A 21532-nucleotide genomic window follows, 5' to 3' on the forward strand; every position below is an offset into this window, starting at 1 on the left:
GTATTAACCTCGTGGACACGACGTACTGGACTATTGCGCGTGACTATAATAGTACGTATAATACTTAAGTCGCGTTACGTAACCATGGCTGTTGTATTTCCGTTCCTCTTTTTTTCTCGCCTCTTTCTCTCTCTCTCTCTCTCCCTCTTCCTTTAATAACCGAGTCGGCGACTTTTCACAACGCGTTTCTCAGCGGTCATTATTAGCATGTGCTGTGGAAGAATATCATTATCGTGTTAACGACCGCTTTGTCTGCGCCGGTTATCGTTTCCATCTTCACGGGCGGCAGTAGCGACGAGATTATATCCAGGTATGTGATTTCTTCATCCGAGAAAATATTCGTCTATGAAATATCATTGTATCGCACTTCGACGCGTGCCTCTCTCGGTGCTCCGTCTATCCGTGTGATTCTTTTTTCCCGTAGCAGCGTTTACTCGACGAGAATCTGTTTTGCGCACTGATTAATATCGGACACGATCTGTTTCACCGGCTGCGTTTCTCTCGTCGTAGAGAGCCTTTCCCTACTGACGTCTAACTCGCGTTCCACGCGAGATGTCGACAATTTCCGATTCCGATAATGATAATGAGAATCCATGCAACACTTTGTCGAGATCAAGTCGAAAATTATCTCGAGATTTGTCCGCGATGAAAAGGACGAAAACGCATTAAGGTGCCTTTTTACGTGTATGTACCTCGTAATGTTGGAAATTATATTTGCTAAAATTAAATCCAGTCGTCTGATGTCGCGAGTATCATAATTTTACAAAACTGAGTCTTCGTGTTTCGACGCGCAGGGAAACCGGCCTGAGAACGACGGAGCAACAGAGTACCGCGGAAACGGGACAGGTCGCGCGAATTCATTCGTGCGAGTAGGTGAGTAGGTAGGTAGGTAGGTAGGTTGGTTGGTTGGTAGGTAGGTAGGTAGATAGATAGGTAGATAGATGGTCGAGCGAGCTCACGTGTAGGTAGACTGCAACGTACAACGGCCATCGCGCGTTTAACGGGCGCACCTCTCGAAACGAATGCGCGGGATGTAGCTACCGAGCGGAATAATACATCGCGAGTTGCTACGGTCGATCTCCGAACGTGCTGTGGAATTGTATAGAAAATAGGATGTAGTTGGTGGAGTCGAAATAAAGTCGGAATATACTCATGAAAATAGAAAAGTCTACAAAAAAAAGAACTCCCGTGATACGTGGAGAGATTAATAAAAAATAATAGTGAGAGGAAAAATGGGGAGAGGGGTGGGGGGCGATAATGTATGAAATTAACACGTTCGCTACCAAGGTTTTTTGAGAAGAAAATCTTGCACCACATCCCAGGGTTTTTTTTTTGTTAGAATATGTCCCCAATTGACGTGGGTATTTTTAGGATATATTTATAACATAAAAATGTAATTATCTCTAGACCAAGGACATTCTAGATTTATTTTATTGTTTTTTAGCTTAACAATACTGTTCATTTTCAAATTTACTGCAATACGTTATCATAAACTGATAAAGGAACACGCACCGCACATCTGGGCTCAGATATAAGAGTCGGGACACCGCATATATGCAGCGGTGGTAGCAAACGTGTTAATGAAGCGTGAAAAAATATAGAAATAACAAATAATTCAGTATAATAAAAAATACGATTATTGTTATCTCGAATAATTTAATGATTCTCTCGCGTAAAGCGAATGTTCACCGTTTCTCGATTGGTTCGATACGGTGATTACTTTCATCGTTAAAAGATCGTGAGATGTTTCGTTCCTCCATTCGATCTTGCGCGCGTCAAATTGTTACGTTTAAGCAGATCCGGTGTGACTGAAATGCGATCGAATGAACGCGATATCGCGACAGCGATGGTTATTTATTTCCGAAGACCTATCGACTCCTTGAAGTGTGCGGCTGACGTTTCGTGCGCTCTCGTGTGCACTTTGGAACAATGGCAATCAGACCGTGGAGAGGCCGCATTGTTGGCCCGCGTGGTTTACGAGCTCGGCACATATGCTCGAGCACAGGGTATATGATGGCGGGCTACGCGCCGTATTCTAGCACTCATGTCGGGATCGCCATCGAATCTCTGTCGCACTAAATCACCGCCGCGACGTTGTCCCTGCCGTTTACCACGTACTTCCGGAGTTTCCCGGTCTTTTCACATAGCTATCCGAATTTCTCCACTTTCACTGGTCGACGATTGTGCGTCGTACCAGTCAGTTAAGCCTTTATTGTGCGCGAACGGGATACCGCACCCGGAACGATTAATTTTCGCTTAAACGGAAAATTTCCCTCCCGTCTTATCGATTACGTTTAATTGCGTAACCAGAGACCATCCGATGTGTTGTAACAAATGAAATTAGGTCGTTGGTGAGTTAAGGGATTATGATAAATTATGATTAAAGGATAAATCAATACTTTTTATAATCAATAATTTGAGTGTCTATGTATGTGATCTTAATATTTACAATTTCCCGTATCTTGTCGGATATATTTTATTTCGCGAGGAAAGTGATTAAATTTGGCGAATATGCTTCTTGAATATTTTAATATCAAGAATAGACGAGTCAGGTATCTCCCGTGACACGCGGGGTTATCGTATGTATATTACGAAAAATATATTTCGATCTTGTATGCTCGATTTCGACATATTCATTCGTGCTTTCCCGTTAGTAAAATATAATAATAATAAAATAATGTAATAATCTTCTCATCTCTAATAATTCATGTTTTGATCAAACCCACGTTCGTGCACTCTATACAGTAAAAACCTTTCTATAATCACACTCTCGAAAGTGACTTTTTTTTTCCTTAACGTTTTATTTTTTTCCTTATATATTCTTCTATATATAATATAAAGATTTCCGTTCAAAAGCGTAAAAGTATTTTTTTACTATTGTAATATTTTACTACTGGAAATTGTAAGATTTGCGCAAAAAATATTTTTAAGCACCAAAATCCGCTACTTCGCCATATCGTTTTGACTGAGTAAGGCTTTCTTCATTTATTAATTTATGTTCATATTATCAGTTGATAGTTTCACCTAATATTGTAATTATTTTAAATATAGTTTTACACTTTCACTGACATATCGTTCTTGCAAGAGTTTCATAGGCTTATTTTAATGTCTTCCCGACAAATTAAAATTTGTTAAAGGCCAGAATCAGATCAAAAACTATAGAAAAACATACCGTTTTTACATTTTGGAGACCAAATCGATTCATTTTACCCATCGTCCTTTATTACAATCTCGGAATTTCCGAGTCCTCCTTTGCAAAGTTAACGATGCACCCTTGTCTCGCGTCCCTCCAGACTTTTTAGATTTCGTCGTGGCGGGGTGATCGCGCGCCTCAACACGGCTCTGGCGATATGCGGTCCATAAAATGTATTTCAAAAAATGATTGCCGACCTTGGGTCTCGACCGGTGAGAATGGCCGCCGCGTCCACCATGACCGCGGGCAACAAGTGGAACAGGTACGTGAGGATCGTGTGCACCCACTACTGTTCCAAAACATGCACTGGAGCTGTATGTCCTTCACACCCGGTATCTTTGAGCCGTCGGCGTACACGTGTTTTTGAAACGTGGCCCAGGTTATCAGCCTCTGACACGAGGACACGTAATTATACACCGGCACCCTTTCCACGTCCGGCACGGTTGGTTCCCCCGCGATGCTCCTACAATTAATGAATTTTTCATCCTTTTAAAAAATCTCAAATTTCAAGCGCTACGAGAAAGCGTCAAGAACACTGCGCGTATTTCAAGCTAAAAATTCGGAAAATCTCCCATTGGAAAGTAACGTAAAAAGTAACAAAAAGACGTTTACGCGTATTTTCATTGCGATCAATCGACGTCGCGATGAATAATCGAAGCAGATTGGTACATTCGCTCGTTAATCTTTGAGACCGTAAATTAACAAAATGGAAAAATTGTCGAGATGTATCATACTTGCAAATCGCGTCTCTCTCTCTCTCTCTCGACGGAAGTCGAAGGACTGCTTTGAATTCAAGATCACCGATTTATTATATTTATCGCCGTCGCATGTCTTTACGAATCTTTTTTGCCATCAGATCGTTAGACTCGTTTCTCTCTGCATCATCACTCTCGCCGCTTATTAGCATCGATCGCTTATTCCGCGTCGCGTCGTCGCGGCGCGTTAACAAAGACCGGCATTTGTTAGCGAGCAAATTAATGAGAGCTCACCTTGTGTCCCAGGCGGCCGCGATTAAGCGCGACGTCACGTAATCGGCTGATACGAAGTTTCTGCGGTAACGTATCGTGCGCAACAAGCCGAGGCTGAAGCCGATGGACCCGTACACGCTGTCGGCCCAACCCACGATCGGTTCCCTCTAGGTCGAAGTCACGATAGACGATGCACGCTGGAATCCCGCCGCAGCACAGTGTCCTCCGCGATCTCTTTCGTGTTGAGCCGATCAACCTGCGTCCGAGAATAAAGAGATGGATAGAGAGAGAGAGAGCATGATAGAATTCGATCTCGCATGCAAGGATCGAACGAGTATCCTTTTTCTTTCCCTCGCGAAGAAACGCGCGATAACACAAGAGTAACTCATATCGGACTGATGGGAATGCAACGATCGATATGTCAATCGAGTAGCCTCGAGACTGTCTTCATTCATTGTAAATTCACGGAAGAGAGTCGAGCGCGCTCGGTCCCGTGAGACATTTTTCAGTGGGTTTAATCTACTGGAAGAAAATTTCCCGCGAGTATCGCCGTGCACGCTCGTCACATCTTAAGTGTAATATTCCGTGAGAAAGAAAGACATTTCATTTCGCGCGTGGTCATTCACTTCGGGTACGATATCCGCCAATTTTTCTTCCTCGTAAGTGATGCATGAGTGATAATAATTAGCTTTTTCCCAAATCTTAGCAAATTCGTCAAATTGGCTCGGTATTCTTCGCATAGGTAGGATACTTTTGCTCGGCACTAAAAGGGTTAAATTCGAATTTTACTCGTAACCGAGTCGAAGGAATTTTCGCGCAACATGATCGAAATAGATTAAAATTCCAACAGACAGACGCGGCGCACGTTATCTACGAGACGCTCGAAGTAGTATCGCCGGTGAAGAGAGAGGCGCGCTATAAAGGTGCGTGCCGGCCGCTCGAGAGAGAAGAAGACACGTGCGACGGAAAGTGGAGGGTCGGAAAAGGAAGGAATTAGACGAGACCCCGATGGTAATCGGAGGAGGGGGGGCATGTTACTCTCCCCCGGGGCCCGCACTTCTCCGTCTCTCTCTGCTGCCCCCCTCCGGCTTCGAGGGGTGCGCGTGACGCATGCCTCTCCTCGTGCTTTCTCTCGATGCTGCCTCACACTCGCTTCGTCGGTTCGTTCGCGTGCACGTGGGTACCGCGCTAGCCCCGCCGCGATCGTCTCTTATTATCGCTGTACGTCGGATCAGTCAAATGCTGCGCAGTGTGGACACGAAACGCATTCCTACGTAAGCGACTCATTTGGGCGAGATTACGCGGTCTACACTCATCATTGTGGGGAATCTTTCTATCGACTATTTGAGGCGGATGTCGTGCAACGCAGTGTCTCTTTGCAGATCCTTCTCGCGTCTTCAGAACTGCATCGACATGGATTATCTGTGAGTGCGTGGGCTTCGTATGCGAAATTGTGCGAGAGAGATAACGTGATACAATTGTACGATCTTGTCACGAAGGTTTCCCCCTCACCCGCGAGTAAACAAAGACCTTCGGTCGATCTCGATTATCTCGAGAAATCCGCATCGTGATTATAGCACACCGTTCGTCGAGTCGAACTGTCACCGCATTCGAAGAGATCGATCGAGTACCAAATGCGCGTCACGTATTACGCGCGAGATCGAGGAGGTTCGATCGCGGAAAACTCTCGGCGATACAAGAACGGCGGAGATGATAACGCCTCGTTGTCTTCTCTCTTGGGATTATTCTCGAGGCTCTTAAGTCACTTCGCGTTAAAGTAAGTCTGCTTACGTTCTCGATTTCGCACTTTTCTCATTATTATCGAAAACTGCTCGACCATCGAGTGAAACGTCGCGCACAGATGTGATCATAAACTCAAAAGGATTTTCTTTACACGAGGTAATTTAGGTTCACCAAATTATAAAGGAAGGAATATAAAAATGATGTTATTCGACACAACAGGTCGTTAGACTCGAAATTAGTATCAAAATAATATCAATATTTACGCGAGATAATATCTCGCGGAGTCAAGCTTACTCTGTGAACTTTGGAACAGCAAATAAGACTCCGCTTTAAAGTGAATCGACCGTCGGTTGCAGCGAGGAAAGATCCATCACTTTGGATGATATCGCAGTTCTCATCGATCTACAGTCGTGTGTAAAAGCAGAAATCGTCGTAGCGCGCGTCCATCGAAAGAACAGCTTTTCCCGCAGGTCCCGCGCGGCTGCGAGAACGCGCTCTTATCTCGATAATGGTTATCGTCGAATAGACGAGAGGCGAGCCGAGCGTAAGAACAAGAGGGAGGGAGGGAAGAGGACCGGCGCGGCGGAATCATCGAACCGGCGGAGGGCGACCTCGAGAGATAAGGGAGGACAGCAACGGGGAGGAGTTCTCGCGTCGATTGTAAATTATATTCACTCGCGCTCGGAAAAATCGGCCGGACGAAATAATTATTGCGCGCTCTCTCCCTCCGTGTGTGTGCGAGGGGGAGGTGGATTAATCGTTATGCCGATCGCGACGTGAGTCGAATGCGAGGGGCGGAGAACGCGCAAAGTGATCGGCAAGGTGTCGTCGCGGCGATCGTTGGTCGTCCAGGAGGAGAAGGAGTTGACGGAGGAGGTGGCGCGGGACCGATAGTCTGGATGCCAGTTCTCGAGGGCGGAGTGCGCAAAAGGGCCGTGCGCAAAATGCGGATGAGGATCTGCGCCGCGACCAAAGAGTCCTATACGCTCCTCTCGAAGAAACGGTAAATTTGCTACTGCGCGCCTTTTTCTGACCTCTTCGGTCGTCCGACGGAAATCGACACGTTCGAGTGCGCGTGATAGTTCGCGATTCCGCTGGACGAGAGAGAGAGAGCACGTGCTCCTCTTCCGCGTGTCGTCTTTCCACGCTACGGCATTCGAGCTAAAGCGTCTCGATTTCCGTTGAACGCTGATTTCCGTGCTCTTTTTCAACGATTCGCTAAAGTCGAGCGCGCAACAGCCCCGTGGTTACAGTTAAGGCGAATGCGCGATCGTATGCACTTCGAAAGGAGAGGAGGTAGACAGAAGGGGGGAAGTCGATCAAACCCGTAATCACAATTTACGGACGAAATATTTATGGACTGTCATTTCGTAAATTACCGCGAGATTACAGCTCGTTACGTGTTCTCCCTCTCTCTTCTTCGCGCGCAATATCGAGGCTGAAAGAGAAGAGAGAAAGAAGGAGGAGAGTCCACAGTTGGGACGTGTAACGGGTATGCTGTAACTTTTAACGACGCCGCGCTGCTATCCCGTACACGGAAAGAATGCTGGAGTGAGCGCGCGCTGCCTCGACTGTACGAAATTCCACTACCTTCATTCGCGAAAATCGCGCTATTTCATCTGTGAGACGAGAGAAAATCGCGTGGATCTGAGGTAACAAGATCGCCGATTGTTACGTAATCCGGTGATAATATTTTACAAGCACAATTGTTCACACGAAAAATTGTCGTTTAAGCCATTATGTCTACAAGGTGTCGACGATGAGATGATGTATGTGGCTCTCTCTTTCTTTCACCAACGGAATTATAATAATTTGAGACGCGTCGTGTCATTCATTCGTATGTAGCTGCATACTTTGACTATTTACACAGTTACGAATGGGGAATTCTAAACAACCCCCTCGACAGGATTTTTGGTATCCGATTACCACGGCGGGCGCGCGACGGATGTAACGACTGGAGAGTTCCGTGCGTTTATTTCGTCGAGGCGCGCGTGTGTAAATGCTTTACAGCTGTTCGCAAAGCAGAGAATGAATTATCATCCTTTTTATCGTCGATATCAACGCAACTAGCGGTAACCGGCTGAGCGAAGCGTCCTCTTAAAGACTTTTTACAATAATGGGAAAATAAAAGAGTTTTAATGAAAAGTGAATAAAAATTCGGTGGCTTTTTCGATATTGGGCAAAAAAATATCGCCAAGATTGAAGTATATTTTTGTATGTGTTAAAATGCTCCGTTATATTTTTAGAAATTTATATCGTAGAAATTATATTGCGAGCTAATCGATAATTAACAATTTACTAATTTATCTCGATGATATCGTGGGCGGAATAAATGCAGTCTCTCTTTCTTCCTCTCTCTTTCTTATCTCATACTTTATATACCGTCCTACGAATTTGCTTAAATTTCGCATGCGTTAATGAGGTAGAAATTAATCTCGATATTAATGTTAATATGCTGTCCTCAAGCAGTCAGCGAATGTGATGTTATCGATCGTTGTTGACCACAGAATCGGGCGAATTAAGCGCCTCGATTGCGATTGCAGCTTCGTCACGGAAATCATTAAATCGGAATATATCGAGAATGTAACGCGATTACTGTCAATACTGGAAGGACCGAGCAGGCAAAGATCGGCAAATGGGCAAACTAGAGGGAGGATTAAAAGCAAACAGATGGAAAGACAAACGTAATTCTCGCACTCGAGATGTGCTACGAAGTTGTCACCGCGAGCGATCGCTGGAGCATCACTTTGGGGATTTCCTATGGAATATATATATTGCTCGGGAAAATGTGGAATGAAATTGACGCAGAGAATGCGACAGACACATCCTCTGATACAAGATAGATCGCCAAATAAGACGTGTTCACTTGAGAAAACATATTTCTCTTTTAAAATAGAAAGATGAAATATATTTTTGAAAGAATTTTCACATAGTTTGTACTGCTTGTGTTACGGGAAAATTCGGTCGTTGGAAAAGCGCTCCATAAAATGATGTCATATTCAATCTTTTCCACAGTTGTTGGTAAAATCGAAGTTTGTGACTCCATTTCGTGTTTACATCTACTATTCGTATTTGTCGAGCTCGTAGTTCGAGCACTCGTGCGCGAAGGAGGGCACCGGAGCATTGTCCCCAGGCGCAAACACAGTCCTGATTGCACTCTCGCGCGATAGATAATTCGCACCTCGCTCATTTTTACCCTCGACGCTTCATTTATCCTCGAATGGCGTGCCTCCGCGTTCGAGATCGCGCGAGTATTTCCTCAATCGAATCGCTATCCGTGCGCGACGCAGGTCTGCGAGGTGTACCATCCACATACCTTGTCGAGAATTTTTCAACCGATTAGAGATTAATGTTCGTTTAATGTTGGACATTTCGTTCATTCATCGACATCGTGTCTGTAGTTTCGCGCTCGGCTATGAAGTTATTTCATATCAGGAGTTAAATGGCCCTACCAGTTAAAGGGCTTGACAAAAAAGATGAATTTCATCGAGGAAAATTCTGCTGTCTCGGTTTTCCAGCTCTTTGGAGTACCGATGGAGAGGTGGATGCCGCACACCCCGTATATTAACACGTAAGTCGAGAACAAGTGACCGTGTGTTCGCGATATCTCCAGTTGCCTGATCTCTCTCTCTCTCACTCTCCTTCTTCATCTCGTCCTCCTTGTACGCGTTCGCGCGTATGAGCCGCGTGTTGCAGCTGCCACGCTGCTGCAGTAGTCTACGCGTGTCGTCTCTTCTTCTCCTTTTTCTCCAGCCGCCTCTCGTTCTCTCCTGAGACCCCTCTAATAATGAATCGAAGTACTGTATCGCACTCGTTCGAGCAACGTCCAGTAGCGGTGCTCCGGACCGTATTAGCGACACGTTCGCCGACATCTTAATTATTCGAATTACACCGCGACCGGTAGATTCGAGTACTTTTAAGCGAGCTTGTAGATCCGCGCGTAGTAGTACGAGACGTTTATAACGTAATATTCAAACATGATATGTGTGTTGGAAACGCGATTTATATCGTTCGTAGTTGCACGTACGTATTCATTGTGAACGCAACATCTCGATTATTGCAGATACATTCGAATGTAGCGCATTCACGATTCATCTAAACTCTATTTGGTGTTGCATTTTTATATGGAAATTTGTTCAGAGTAAGTAGCAGGTATCTTGAATAAGGAACAACTCGACGTTCTGCGATTGGTTGGTTCGTTATCTGTCGTATGAGCGCGGAATATTGTACAAAGTATCGCAGACCCGCCGATCGAACAAACGCATCTTTTGAGAATGATGTCGTTAACGGTTGATTCTTTTCCGTTTCTTCGTTTCGCTCGGGGAATTATCGGATCATCGCGTCGGAGTGGCGAGTACAGTTATGGAAATGAATGCCCAGTCACGGGCAGCTTAAACGTGAATTATGGACACTGAAAGGATAGTCCTTTCGCGAAGTGCGCGTACGCACCGTATCGCTGTAATATTAACGTGCGATAGATACGAAAAGGCGTTAGACACCAAACGGCGTGATGAAAGAGAAAAACGCCATGATAGCAGCTAAATCAATTCTAATTCGTGGAAAACCTTGCCCAGGCGCTTATCGTTACTTGCTAAATTTCTCGCTTGAAATTTTGCAACTTATCTACTTATTTATGGCAAATAAATACACTCGTGTGCCCAAAATACTCGGTATCATCCCTTTTGTATCAATATTCATCGGGAAGAATACTCGTATTACATTCTGCGTAAATATTTTTGAGGACTATATTTTCCCAATTTTTATCTCTTTTTTTTTTTTAATTTTCCGATACTAAAATGTGTTTATTTGTATATGCGTTCTCCGCGTGGCACGCTTGGAACGCCCTTCACGAGGAACCCCTTTCCCGCGCCGCGGAAATCTCGAGGAAACGCTCTTGAATGCGCTCGAAAATCCCTTTCCCCTCCCTGTGTTCAAACAACACCACGAATTCCAGGAATTCCGCGGCACGCGATATCGCATCGTTGCTGTTATTACACAATGGACCATTCTGCTTCGTTATTCCTCATTTCCGCGAAAGCTCGCGTGCGATACCGATAACGCCGCGATGCAATAAAATTCAAGAAGGATGCGTTAACCGCCGAACGTTGTTACGGAGTGACAAGAGGCTCTTCGGTGGAGGAGATGTCTTGAAAAATTAATAATACACGCTCCGAGGCCATGTTTACCTAATTATCCCGATCTTACGGGAGCTCCCGCATCCGCGTAATATTTCGTAAAGGCAATTCTAACGGAACGGTATTTCTAACGTGTTCCCTCTTGACGAGTGGTCCTACTGGTTACCGTCGCGGCTCGCTCGTTCGGTCAGAGAGCTCGGTATAATTATCGTTAATGACGATCGTTACGCGTAACACATTGTATAAACGGGCGCGACTTTGGGTGGCAATTAGTTTGTCTGACGATGGTTCGTTCGGTCAAACGGTAGCACTTCGTCCGGGAGAGAAGAAGAACGCAAAAAAAGGAAGATATAAACGGGCGAGAGATAGCGCGTCCGTCAACGATACGCACCTCATTAAGGCCACGATCCTTGAAAGGATAACTGGGACGTGAATGCGGCACAGATACCAAACGACCACCTTCGAAAAACCCGTTCCTCTTATCGCGAAGAAACGCTATGCAAATCGTCCGAAGTTTCGCGGATGCAACCCGACCGATTTCTCCTTCCCTTCCTCCCTTTTTTTATCCCCTTCTCTTTGATTATCGCCGTCGCGAGACATTATGTTATGGAAATGAATCGTTTATCGTACCCTTTTAAAGCGGCAACGATAACGTGCACTCGGGGGGCACAATGTCTTCTCGGAAGGTAATCGGCAATTAGCCTCCGCTCTTATAATGAGTGGGAAAAATTATACCAAGAGAGTAACGTTCATTGCATCCGATCTCTCAGATATCGTGATTTCACGTGGAAATATATTAATTTCGTAACGTTGACACACCGTTACGTCTAATTTGGCTCGTAGCGCGATGATGATAGTCGCCGATGAATCTGCATCGGCGCTGTTATCGCTATCGATATAACAACTTTCAATAATTTCGACGGCTCGTAGTGGAAACGAACGCGGAACCCCGGTTAGTAATTGGCGGGGAGGCGATAGCAGCGGCTTGAATTCTTCGTTGGAATTGATTAGCCTCCAGTTGCGAGATATAATTGAAACGTTACCCCGTCGCTACTTATCGGCCTTGTTTATACGGCCGACGGTGATGAAAATGATACATCGGTCTCTCTCTATCCTTTCTCTCCACTAATCCTCGATGCGTCCGTCGGCGGTACTTCTCTCTGATAACCGCGGGCTTGGATAATACCAGTATTATATCACATTTTGTCCCGGCCTCTTCGGAAATTCACTTCGCCTCTCAGATAATGAAACGATTCGAACGCGCAGAAAGAAGTAGTAGTGTCACGCGTAGCGACTGCGTAAATATGCTAATATTATGATCAATAATTAATTTTATACGGTAATATGTGACATGTCGCGATACTCGACATGTGTATTTGATATTCGGAGGTTTGATAATTATTGAAAGTCGGGCAGTTTTTTCCGCGTGCGGCTAAGCTTCGAGATATCGCGCGTTAGTATCAAACGGCTCACGTGGTCCAAAGTTGTCGGCGTTTCCCTTGCGAGCCAGCCGTTCGATGAATCGTTCTGCGACGAAACGTGTCCGGCAGCAAACACGTGGAGAAGGGCGTGGATGGGGATTATATCAGAGGTCGGCGGGGGTCGTCGTTGCGACGAAATTGGAGATTACTTTCCCGAAAACACGTCCCCATCCTCGGCCTTCCGTGTAATGTCTGTGTTTACGGACGTGCCCGTGACGTATCGCGAGCGCGGGGATACCGCTCCGCGGGCTCTGTGTGTCAAGAGTTCGTCGTACGTGCTTTGGCACGCGATCGAACCGGTTCTGCGAGGACGGCGTAATTGCGATTTACGCAAACCCGCCGTTTCCCCATCGGACGGCGTATTCGATTTATCGGACCGCGGGGGACAAATATTTTCGCGGCGGTTACGACCGAATTAGACATCGAGAGTGCAAACGGACATTTCCTCGATGAAGAATCAGTAAACTTCCGTCGTGGTGATATTTCAACGTTAAATAACGAAGTTATCATTCGACCTTTCCTCAACCTCAGATGCGTAAAATAATTATTGATCGGAGCTAAACTCGCGAAATTTTAATTCGGATCTAAGGCGGAAAGTATCGTCGATATTCTCATTGTCATCTTTGCTCTTGCGACAGCGAGAACGCCCAGAAGGTTGTTGCAGACTCGGGTCAAAGACGAAGCCGAGGCAACGGAGCCTTCTGGACAGGAAACGAGCAATTAAGAGGCCAGAGCGACCTTATCTCGCGCGAGCAGCATGCGAGGCGGCTTCTGATGTTGCACGATGGCGAAAGGGACTGAGAGGAGGTAAAGCGGGGGGACTCTTAAACCCGTACGAGAATCGGCACGAGAGCCCACTCTTCGTCGTAAGATCATCGTCGTCATCGGAATGCGCCGGAATGACGGCGGAATTGATGATTCAACCGTCGTTAAAAGCTCGACTTCTCAGCGAGGCCTTCGTTCTCGCTTAAACGTCTCGGATTATTTATCTACATCAATGACTTGAAATTACGTTGTCAGGAACTGAAAAGCTTGCGTAAGAGAGAGAGAGAGAGAGTCTCGTTGAGTTTCGGGTTTATCGTCGAAACCATTTTCGCTCGACGGACTGGAAAATCTAAATGAAAATTTCAACGAAAATATTTTCACATGCGTTTGACAATGAGTCACGTTGTGATTCTCCTTTAATATTTCTCTCGTTGTGATGTAATTCCAAAGAAAATAAAAACTCAACCGTGTATTAAAGAAACGGAGGAAGAACGGTTGACAAAGATACAACGAAACATTTACATATTTCGCCGTACGTACGACGAGAGAGAGAATTTACGTCACGTTTCTCTCATATCTTTCTCGTTATTGTACCGAGATGTCAAATTTATGACTCCATTGATTCTCCTTACATATTCAGTTATCAGAACTTTCAAGCATCGCGGTCAGTTGCGCGATTATTACTATGGTATTAATTGAACCGCGTTGCGGAATTAATTAATCGCCCGCACGGTCACACGCGCACAGTTTTATTCGCCGCGTTCGAGAGTACAAGCTGCGCCTTTGATCCATCTCGGTGAGCAAATTGTCGTTTCCCACGTTTCTTTTTTTTTTCACCGATATGCAAAGTCTAACGCGCGCTTCGCGATGAAGCACGCCGTTCGCTTTATTAAATCAATCCGATTACGATATCGTGTCATGCACGGGGAGTCGTGTTTGCGCCAAACAGACGTTATCGAGCACGTAATCTTCCCGAATGGAGTCGTATGCCGTAACCGCAATTCCGTCACATGTGGAAGCCCCGGCATAATAGCCACGAGGGAGAACGGGCCGAATGGCACATATGTACGTATATATTTATTAATGTGTACGCGCCACAATGGTAATCGGAGGGGTGTGCGGGACAGTGGGCATTTTGTGAGTCATGCGTCCAGTTGCATCCCTCTTCCAGATCATCATCGCCCTCCCCTCGACTCTCTTTCACCCCCATGGCGCGAGGTTTGGCCACGTTTCTATCACGTGGCTATTTCCTCACATTTTTTCCTCCCAAGCCCTACCTACCCTTTAATTATGTCCCGGCCGCTGCATCGGTAGCTCGACGGTATTGCGCCCATCGATCGCACGCGAGATTACGACCAGCGGTTTCCTTTTGATGCGATTTTTCGTTTGCGCTTTGAACGACGTGAGGAAGCGAGACGGTAATCACCGCGGTATTGAAGTAATAATCGGTTTGTCGCAACGCCGGGTGATTATGATTCCGATGCCACCCGATATATCGCATCGAGAGGTGTGCTCTTTCGGAACACCTATTTCTCGTGTGATACGAACGAACGAATCGCAAGAGGACCGAGCTGGGAAATGCAACCGTATTGTTACGTTCGCGTCATTCTTTCGCGTGTCCTCGTAAAACCAACCCTGCGTTTCCACTCGACGGGTTTATCGGCCAACAAGCGCCGAACGAATCACTCTTCATTGATAAAACTTTCTCGCAAATCTTCCCGGATTTATCTACGATTTCGTCGGGTTTACGAGTCGCGCTGTGACGTCGTAGATTTATCTGTTTTGCGCTCGTGCCGATAAATACGTCGCGACGGCTTTCATAAGGGACTTTTTCCGAATGATTTACGATTTAATCCGGTTAAAAAGACGGAGAGAGTCCGGTCGCGTAATCGAGGAAGGAGAGAGAATTGCGTGCATATCTCTTTTCAAACGGAGCGGAAGAAGAGATTTTCATTCGAACCACAGCTGGGGGACCAACTCTCGAAATCATTGTCACCCGATAATTCGTTTTGCTCTCCGAACCGTATTTCATGTATCTCGCGGCGCAACTCGTTATTTGTTCGCACCCCCCGAGTCAAATATCCGGAATCCAAATATCAGCGATGCGTAAAACACGCGCACGTATTAATCGATACCGTCGTTTGCGCGGCTGTTCCGCGCGTTCGACTGGAATATAAATCAAGTGAAATAAATACATCGCTCGCGCGAGACAATCAGACAGTCGCGCCGAATGAGTAGGACGGGATCAAGCGTAATGATGGAATACATCGCGTTTGTCTTCTGTAGATACTGAAAGATTAGATTGCGGGGTTAACAAGGAGAAGTATAGCTTCAAACGCATCTAGTGGATGATGAAGATACTCTTTGTGCGCTTCGTACTCACAACCGACAAAACTAATCGTTTGTTATCAAATGTCCAGTATTTGGAAATGTTAATAACGTTACGCGAATCAAGCTCCGAGGTAGATTAACGAGCGGTTTAAGTTGCAGCTGATATACGAAACTCCAAATGATTAATGTTTCATCGTTTTCATAGATTTTCAGTGCCGTGTTTAACAATGTCGTCATTTCAGATTGGAGTTGAAACATCACGCTTTCCGATTCATTATTCCTGCTTTTTTCAGCTTGATGCGTTGTACTAAGTCAGTAGAGTGACGAGATTTCTTTATTCTGTCTTATCTTTTTTTTTTTCTTTTTGAAGCACGACAAAGGTTGCGTTCGTCAGTCAGGCGGGTCTGGCATTAAAGCTCGCTTGCGCGCGTAATTCTATCGGGGCACTTTTCGCTTCTACTTTCAGAATATTATACTCGAAAGTGTGCCAGACTACCGTCAAGATGAAATTACTGTAAAATACGTCCAGCGTATTTTAATTAAAGCCCGTCGAGCTTTTTTCTCTCGGGAGGGGAATAGGATTGGAGATATACATTTTTAATTAAATACAGAATCAACACAGAAGCTATCCGTCCCCCTTTTTTAAAGATGAATGAGCAGAGAAATTCCAGCAAAATCCATTTTCTGTCCCAACATTTGCCGTGATTCGCCGATAAACAGTTTGACGGTCGTGCATTACGCTCTGTGCTCGGAATGGTAGATAAAACTAACGAATTATATATCTCCTAAATCACCGTGAAATATTTTCACGGCACAAGTAACATATCACGAGTTACGTTTACATTACGCGCTGCGATATTTAATACGATCTTGTGTTGGGACACGCGTGAATAAATCGGCCGTTCGCATCGTCGATGTGATTAAACTCTTCGCTCGCGTTCGCTGAAATCGCTAAACTCCGAATTATCACGGCGCGGGACAGTGACTGGGGGAGGAAGGGAAGGGAGGATACGCGACAACTCGGATGGGAAATCCGTACGGTGCGTAAACTTTGAAATTACCGGCTAAACTATGTGGAAATAAGCGTGCGTGCCGGCGGTATAATGATACCCGCTTCGTTTATGTAAGCACTGCGTGCGCAGGGGCCGCCGCGACGCAACGGCGAGGAACGAATGGAGGGACGGCGATGCGTTACCGATGTTCATCGGCCGATAGCATCGTCCACCACGCGCGAGCGTTTAATCTCCAGCCGGCGATCGACAGAAAGAAATAAAAACGGTCGATATTTATCCGCCGCTATTTACGGAGCATCGAGTTGTTCGACCCGGCTTGCAGCTCGGCTAATTTCGAAAAATTATGCATCACTTTTGCGTGAACGGTGATTATTATTTGGAAAATTGCGACGATTCTCTCGATAATTGGCGAGTCTATTCATCCGATGTGTGTGTGTGTGTGTGCGCGCGCGCGCACGCGAGTAATTAAATGTCACACGGTTGGTGGATTTATCCGTCGATGCAAATTCGACGCGCTCGACAATGCGACAGCGGTAGATGTCTCGTAATCCGCCATATGGATGGGAAATGAGGTGTAAATAATCGCGGATTACACGCGTCGTGTCGGCGCGACGATCGTCTTCGATCGAAATCGTGTCGATCCGTTCGTCGCGGCCGCTTTCATGCGCCCGCGTAAACCGCCGGCGAATTATCGTCCCGCACTTGGGGCCGCGACATAAGTGCTCTAAATCCAATCCCATCATATGGCATATGGACGTTGAATAAATCGTCGGAGCGTGGACGAGCGGAAAACGCGTGAATCATACCGAGCGTACAATTGGTGGAAGAAATTGGTGGAAAAATCTCGGCAGCGGTAGTTGCGGGAAATCGCGTTTAGAGTGATTTACTCGTACGTGATCTCTGAAAATTTGGTGTTACTCGCTCACTCAGGCGAGGAGACGTCGAATCGAAGCTATCTGAATGGACGGTTTCCGAGATCGATCCCGCCTGGGAAAGCAGGGCTGTTCTCTCAGGATCTCGATAGAAACCGGAGATACGTAATCCACACCGTCGTCCGTGGCCTTCGCAGTCGACGTCATCTGCTTCGGAAAGCTGCCTAATAAGATATCGTTATGTATAGCCGCGGTACTCTGCATGCAAATGCAATACGGTCCCCTGTTTACGACGCCGGCCGAATACGCGCGTGAGTATGCTCGCTTTGTATTCTACGCGCTCGTACGGATTTGCATTCCTACGTATCTCCTCGTCGGCGGTGTTGAAAGAGCGTTGTTGTTTGCAAAGTCGATCTCGAACCGACGAAAGACATTTTTTGCCAACTTTTTGTCCTGCGTTGGAAGAGAACGTTATAACCGTTGAGAATCGATATCGATTGGCGGGATGGGCGAATCTGGCTGCAATGTGTCTACATCTAGTGATCAAAGACATAAGAACGCGCTTTTCACTATTTTCGCCTGTTTGTGCCGCCTTTTTTTAGCCATCGCGTCAATCATTCGCCGCGGTAGGATACACGTGCATCTGAATGCGCAGCGATAATGCGTTATACCGCGGCGCTTTGCACGGCAGCGAGTGCTTTCTCGAGTGTAGAATTTCGAGGGTGCCGCCGGGAGATAGACGGAGAAAGAGAGGAAAGAGGCGTGAATGCTCTCTCTTTGTCGGGATGCAAATGTCAACGCGCCGGGGTGCAGCATTATGCTCGATGCACAATGCCGAAGTGCTCATAATAATGGTAATGAGAGGAGAAATACGGCCGTAATGCAAATGCGCAAGGACGAGTGGCGGCCAACAGGCAGGACTCCTGTGCCCGGAAACCGCTCACATTTTCTTCCAAATTATACGCTTGTTTACTTATAATCCTTCTTTCTCTTATTTTCGTTACATTTTACGTCTCTCATACATGGTTCGATCGACACGAGCGGAATATTATTGCGATGGGGGTTTGTTGATGTTTGCTCGTTCGATGGGCGCGCATCGAACATTGTTTTCTCTCTCCGTCACGTTTCCATCACGAGAGAAAGAGAGAATATTTTGCCCGCGCTTATGCACGGGGTATTTTCTCGGTGTGTAAGGACCGGAGATATGCGCGTTAATGTATGCATACGTACGTACATGCAGCGGCGACATATGCCGTGCGTATATCATGCCGTCGTCAACCCCTCGAGCGTGCCCCCAGATCTCCCGAAATTACGAGGGACTCTGTTTATTATTTTTCCACCCTCTTCTCCCATCCTGCCTTGTCCAAACACACGCGACGTCGCGCGTACGTCAGTATTAAATCGCATTTAATTGTTTTCCCTGTCGCGAGATAAAAATGAAGCGAGACAACGCTGTATATGTATCGGTTTAGAAGGAAAACGTTGTTTCTCCTTGTTTCTTAATTGAAACTGTTAGAATTTTATTTGCGTGACATGTCTCTGAATGATCGAATCGTTAAAACAACGATTAAGATAGGATAATGACTTTTGACATGTTTAGTGAAACTGATGAACAACGCGTTAATTCGTTGTTCTTCCATCGGATGATGCGCAGTATCCACTAAGGAAATTCCGGTGATTGTTCCTCTCGAATTTTTCTCGTCGGAATCGACACGTGCTCGAAATTTCAGAAAAAGTCCAAGGTGAAAAATTGTCGACGGATCCTTAAAGAAAAACTCGTTTCAGTGCATATTACACGTTGATTCCCAGTGACAGCGTGATTCAGCGCTAATGATTAGTTTTATTCACTTTATGGTATGTCATCGATATTATTAATTGATGTGTTCTCTGTCGATATCAATAATACTTGTGTCAAATTTGAAGAAAACGTACGAGTTTCTTCGCGTGAGATTTCGATATTTTGAAAATACATCCGATGTGACAGAATTGTATTTTAATTTTATATTCTGCATCATTTTATGGCTCGCGCAGAAAATTCGTACCAGTGGACAAGGAAGTCTCGGATTTCACCTACGATCGCGCGAAAGCGAACGCGGAATATGTCCTCTCTTCTTATTCGATACTCGCCTCGTATACCACTAAACGCGAAAGGCCGGACAAACGCGCGTTTCCACGTTACGATCGGGCGTGTGCTGTACCTCGGCGCACGTGGGTGTGACAGAAAATCGCGCGCTAACCAGGGACACCGCGGCGACGCTCGTAGATCCGGCGCGAGTTCCATCCTTTTCTTTCTTTTCTTTCAGCGCGATCGTAAATTCGAACGAGACATCCCGTTGTGCCGGTTAACGTTAAGAAAAGTCGCTCATTCGAATTTTATTAGCTCGTATTTTTTCGCATATAAATTTGCCCGAGAGACAGACCGAGTGAATGTCCGGCAATGTGCAACGCCTCCTTTACCGCCGAATTAAGTGTCGCCCTGATAAGGTGAAGAAAACTAATTCCTCGATTTAATCAGTGCAATGTAAAATTTCGAGTACTTTTTCTCTAATATCCACGAACACCCGGAATTTGTCGACGTATTCGAGAGATTATACAGAACCGCTTCGATCACATTAGACGAAGAAAGAAAGAAAAATACAGCAAAGTTTGGTTGACAAATGATAATCCGGGCGGCGAATATTCGATAGAGATAACGCTTGCTCGCGCGTATGTCGCTCGATTTACCCGTCGAGGGGTGACGCGCGGGTGATCACTCGGGCGTTTCGAAAATCGTCGGTAGGAGAGAGAGAAGGACATTGTCGCTAATATGGGCGCGTCATAAATCAAAACGACGCTGCTGTCGGCGTCGATTTATCGATTCGTCGGATTTCCATGCGGCCGCGATGAAGTTGTCGAACTCGAAACTCGTAGGGAGCTGGCCGGGATTGTTGTTGCACCGCCTTTGACACCAAGCGGTTTTATCTGCGCCCGCGAACGAAGAATCCCAATATAGTCTGCAATAACGAGAATGCTAATTTTTTCATTTCTCCGCACCGACAATAAAGAAATTCTATTCGTTCTCGTAAAGTTTCAAGATTTAACGACGGATGTGACTTATGAATTATTAATTCGATGAAACCGTTTCTCTTGCAAGTTTGATTTATAATTATAAATTCAGATTATTCCGCGCAAAATTACAATATAAATTGGTATCTTTAGCCTGCGATTAAATTTGTAATCAATTTCATAATTTCAAATTATAGCTCTGAATTCCCTGTTAATATTTTAATTAATTCAAATTGACAGCAAACGCTCGTTTAATGGAAGCAGCTTACGTTCGTCGACTTCGCGACTTTGTCGCGCGACCTTTCAATTTCTTTCACGGCCGGCCGAAATCGCATTAAAAGCATTCGTATTTGACAAACGGATTACCACCGCGGTTTACACGTGGGCTGTACAGGTACCTATGGGTCGGATTTCCGAGGTCCGGTTACTCGTCGAGCACAAAGAGTACCGCCAACCCCTTGCCGTGGCATTCGACAAAAGTGGGAGCTCGTGCAGCGGTAGAACCCACGGACGGTCTTCCCGGAGACATGAAAAGATGGACCAAGTGAGCAATGAATAAACACGTGAAAAATACGCCAAAGAATAGAATTCAATCGGTGTGTGCTGAGGGGGAGAGCTTTCGAGAATCCACGACGGAACGCTCTCCGAGATATTTTTTTTTCTCTTTTATTTTCCATTGCGTAGAGGGGCTAAAGAGAACCCCGAGTGGCCATTTGGACCGCAAAGTTCGGAAAGGGGCGAAGGCAGGGGCGAGCGCGCGGAGACAAAGAGGGAAATTTCGGGCGCGATCAATCACGCGCTCGCGAGGGACGATCTGTGTGACACGTGTATTAACATATTCATGCGCGACGCGCGAGAGAACCGGACACATCTGTCTGTCGATCGCTCTCTGTCTCTCGGCGGCCCTTTACCGTGAAAACTGTGAAACCGGCGTCATCGCCGTCGAAATGGCTCTCTCTTTTTTGGGGGGGGGGGGGGGGTCTTTT

At 45.9% G+C, this 21532-nt stretch overlaps 1 protein-coding gene across 8 annotated transcripts in view; it reads left to right on the plus strand.

Annotated features, from left to right (window-relative positions):
• LOC106743418 (rap1 GTPase-activating protein 1-like) overlaps positions 1-21532 on the plus strand; it is an 82835-nt gene that overhangs the window by 24573 nt on the left and 36730 nt on the right. The window contains exon 1 of one of the 8 annotated variants that reach the window (XM_014617233.1): positions 6273-6907. The exons of 6 other annotated variants lie outside the window; for them this stretch is intronic. In XM_014617233.1, coding sequence (XP_014472719.1) covers positions 6690-6907 — 218 coding nt within the window. In that variant the 5' untranslated portion in view covers positions 6273-6689. Of the gene's footprint in view, positions 1-6272; positions 6908-9422; positions 9476-21532 lie in introns of those variants that run through there. One more of the 8 variants, XM_014617239.1, reaches the window with a different exon arrangement.

The sequence above is a fragment of the Dinoponera quadriceps genome, unplaced genomic scaffold (genome assembly GCF_001313825.1).
Source record: "Dinoponera quadriceps isolate SergipeBrazil2010 unplaced genomic scaffold, ASM131382v1 scaffold1069, whole genome shotgun sequence".
Classification (NCBI taxonomy): Eukaryota; Metazoa; Arthropoda; class Insecta; order Hymenoptera; family Formicidae; genus Dinoponera; species Dinoponera quadriceps.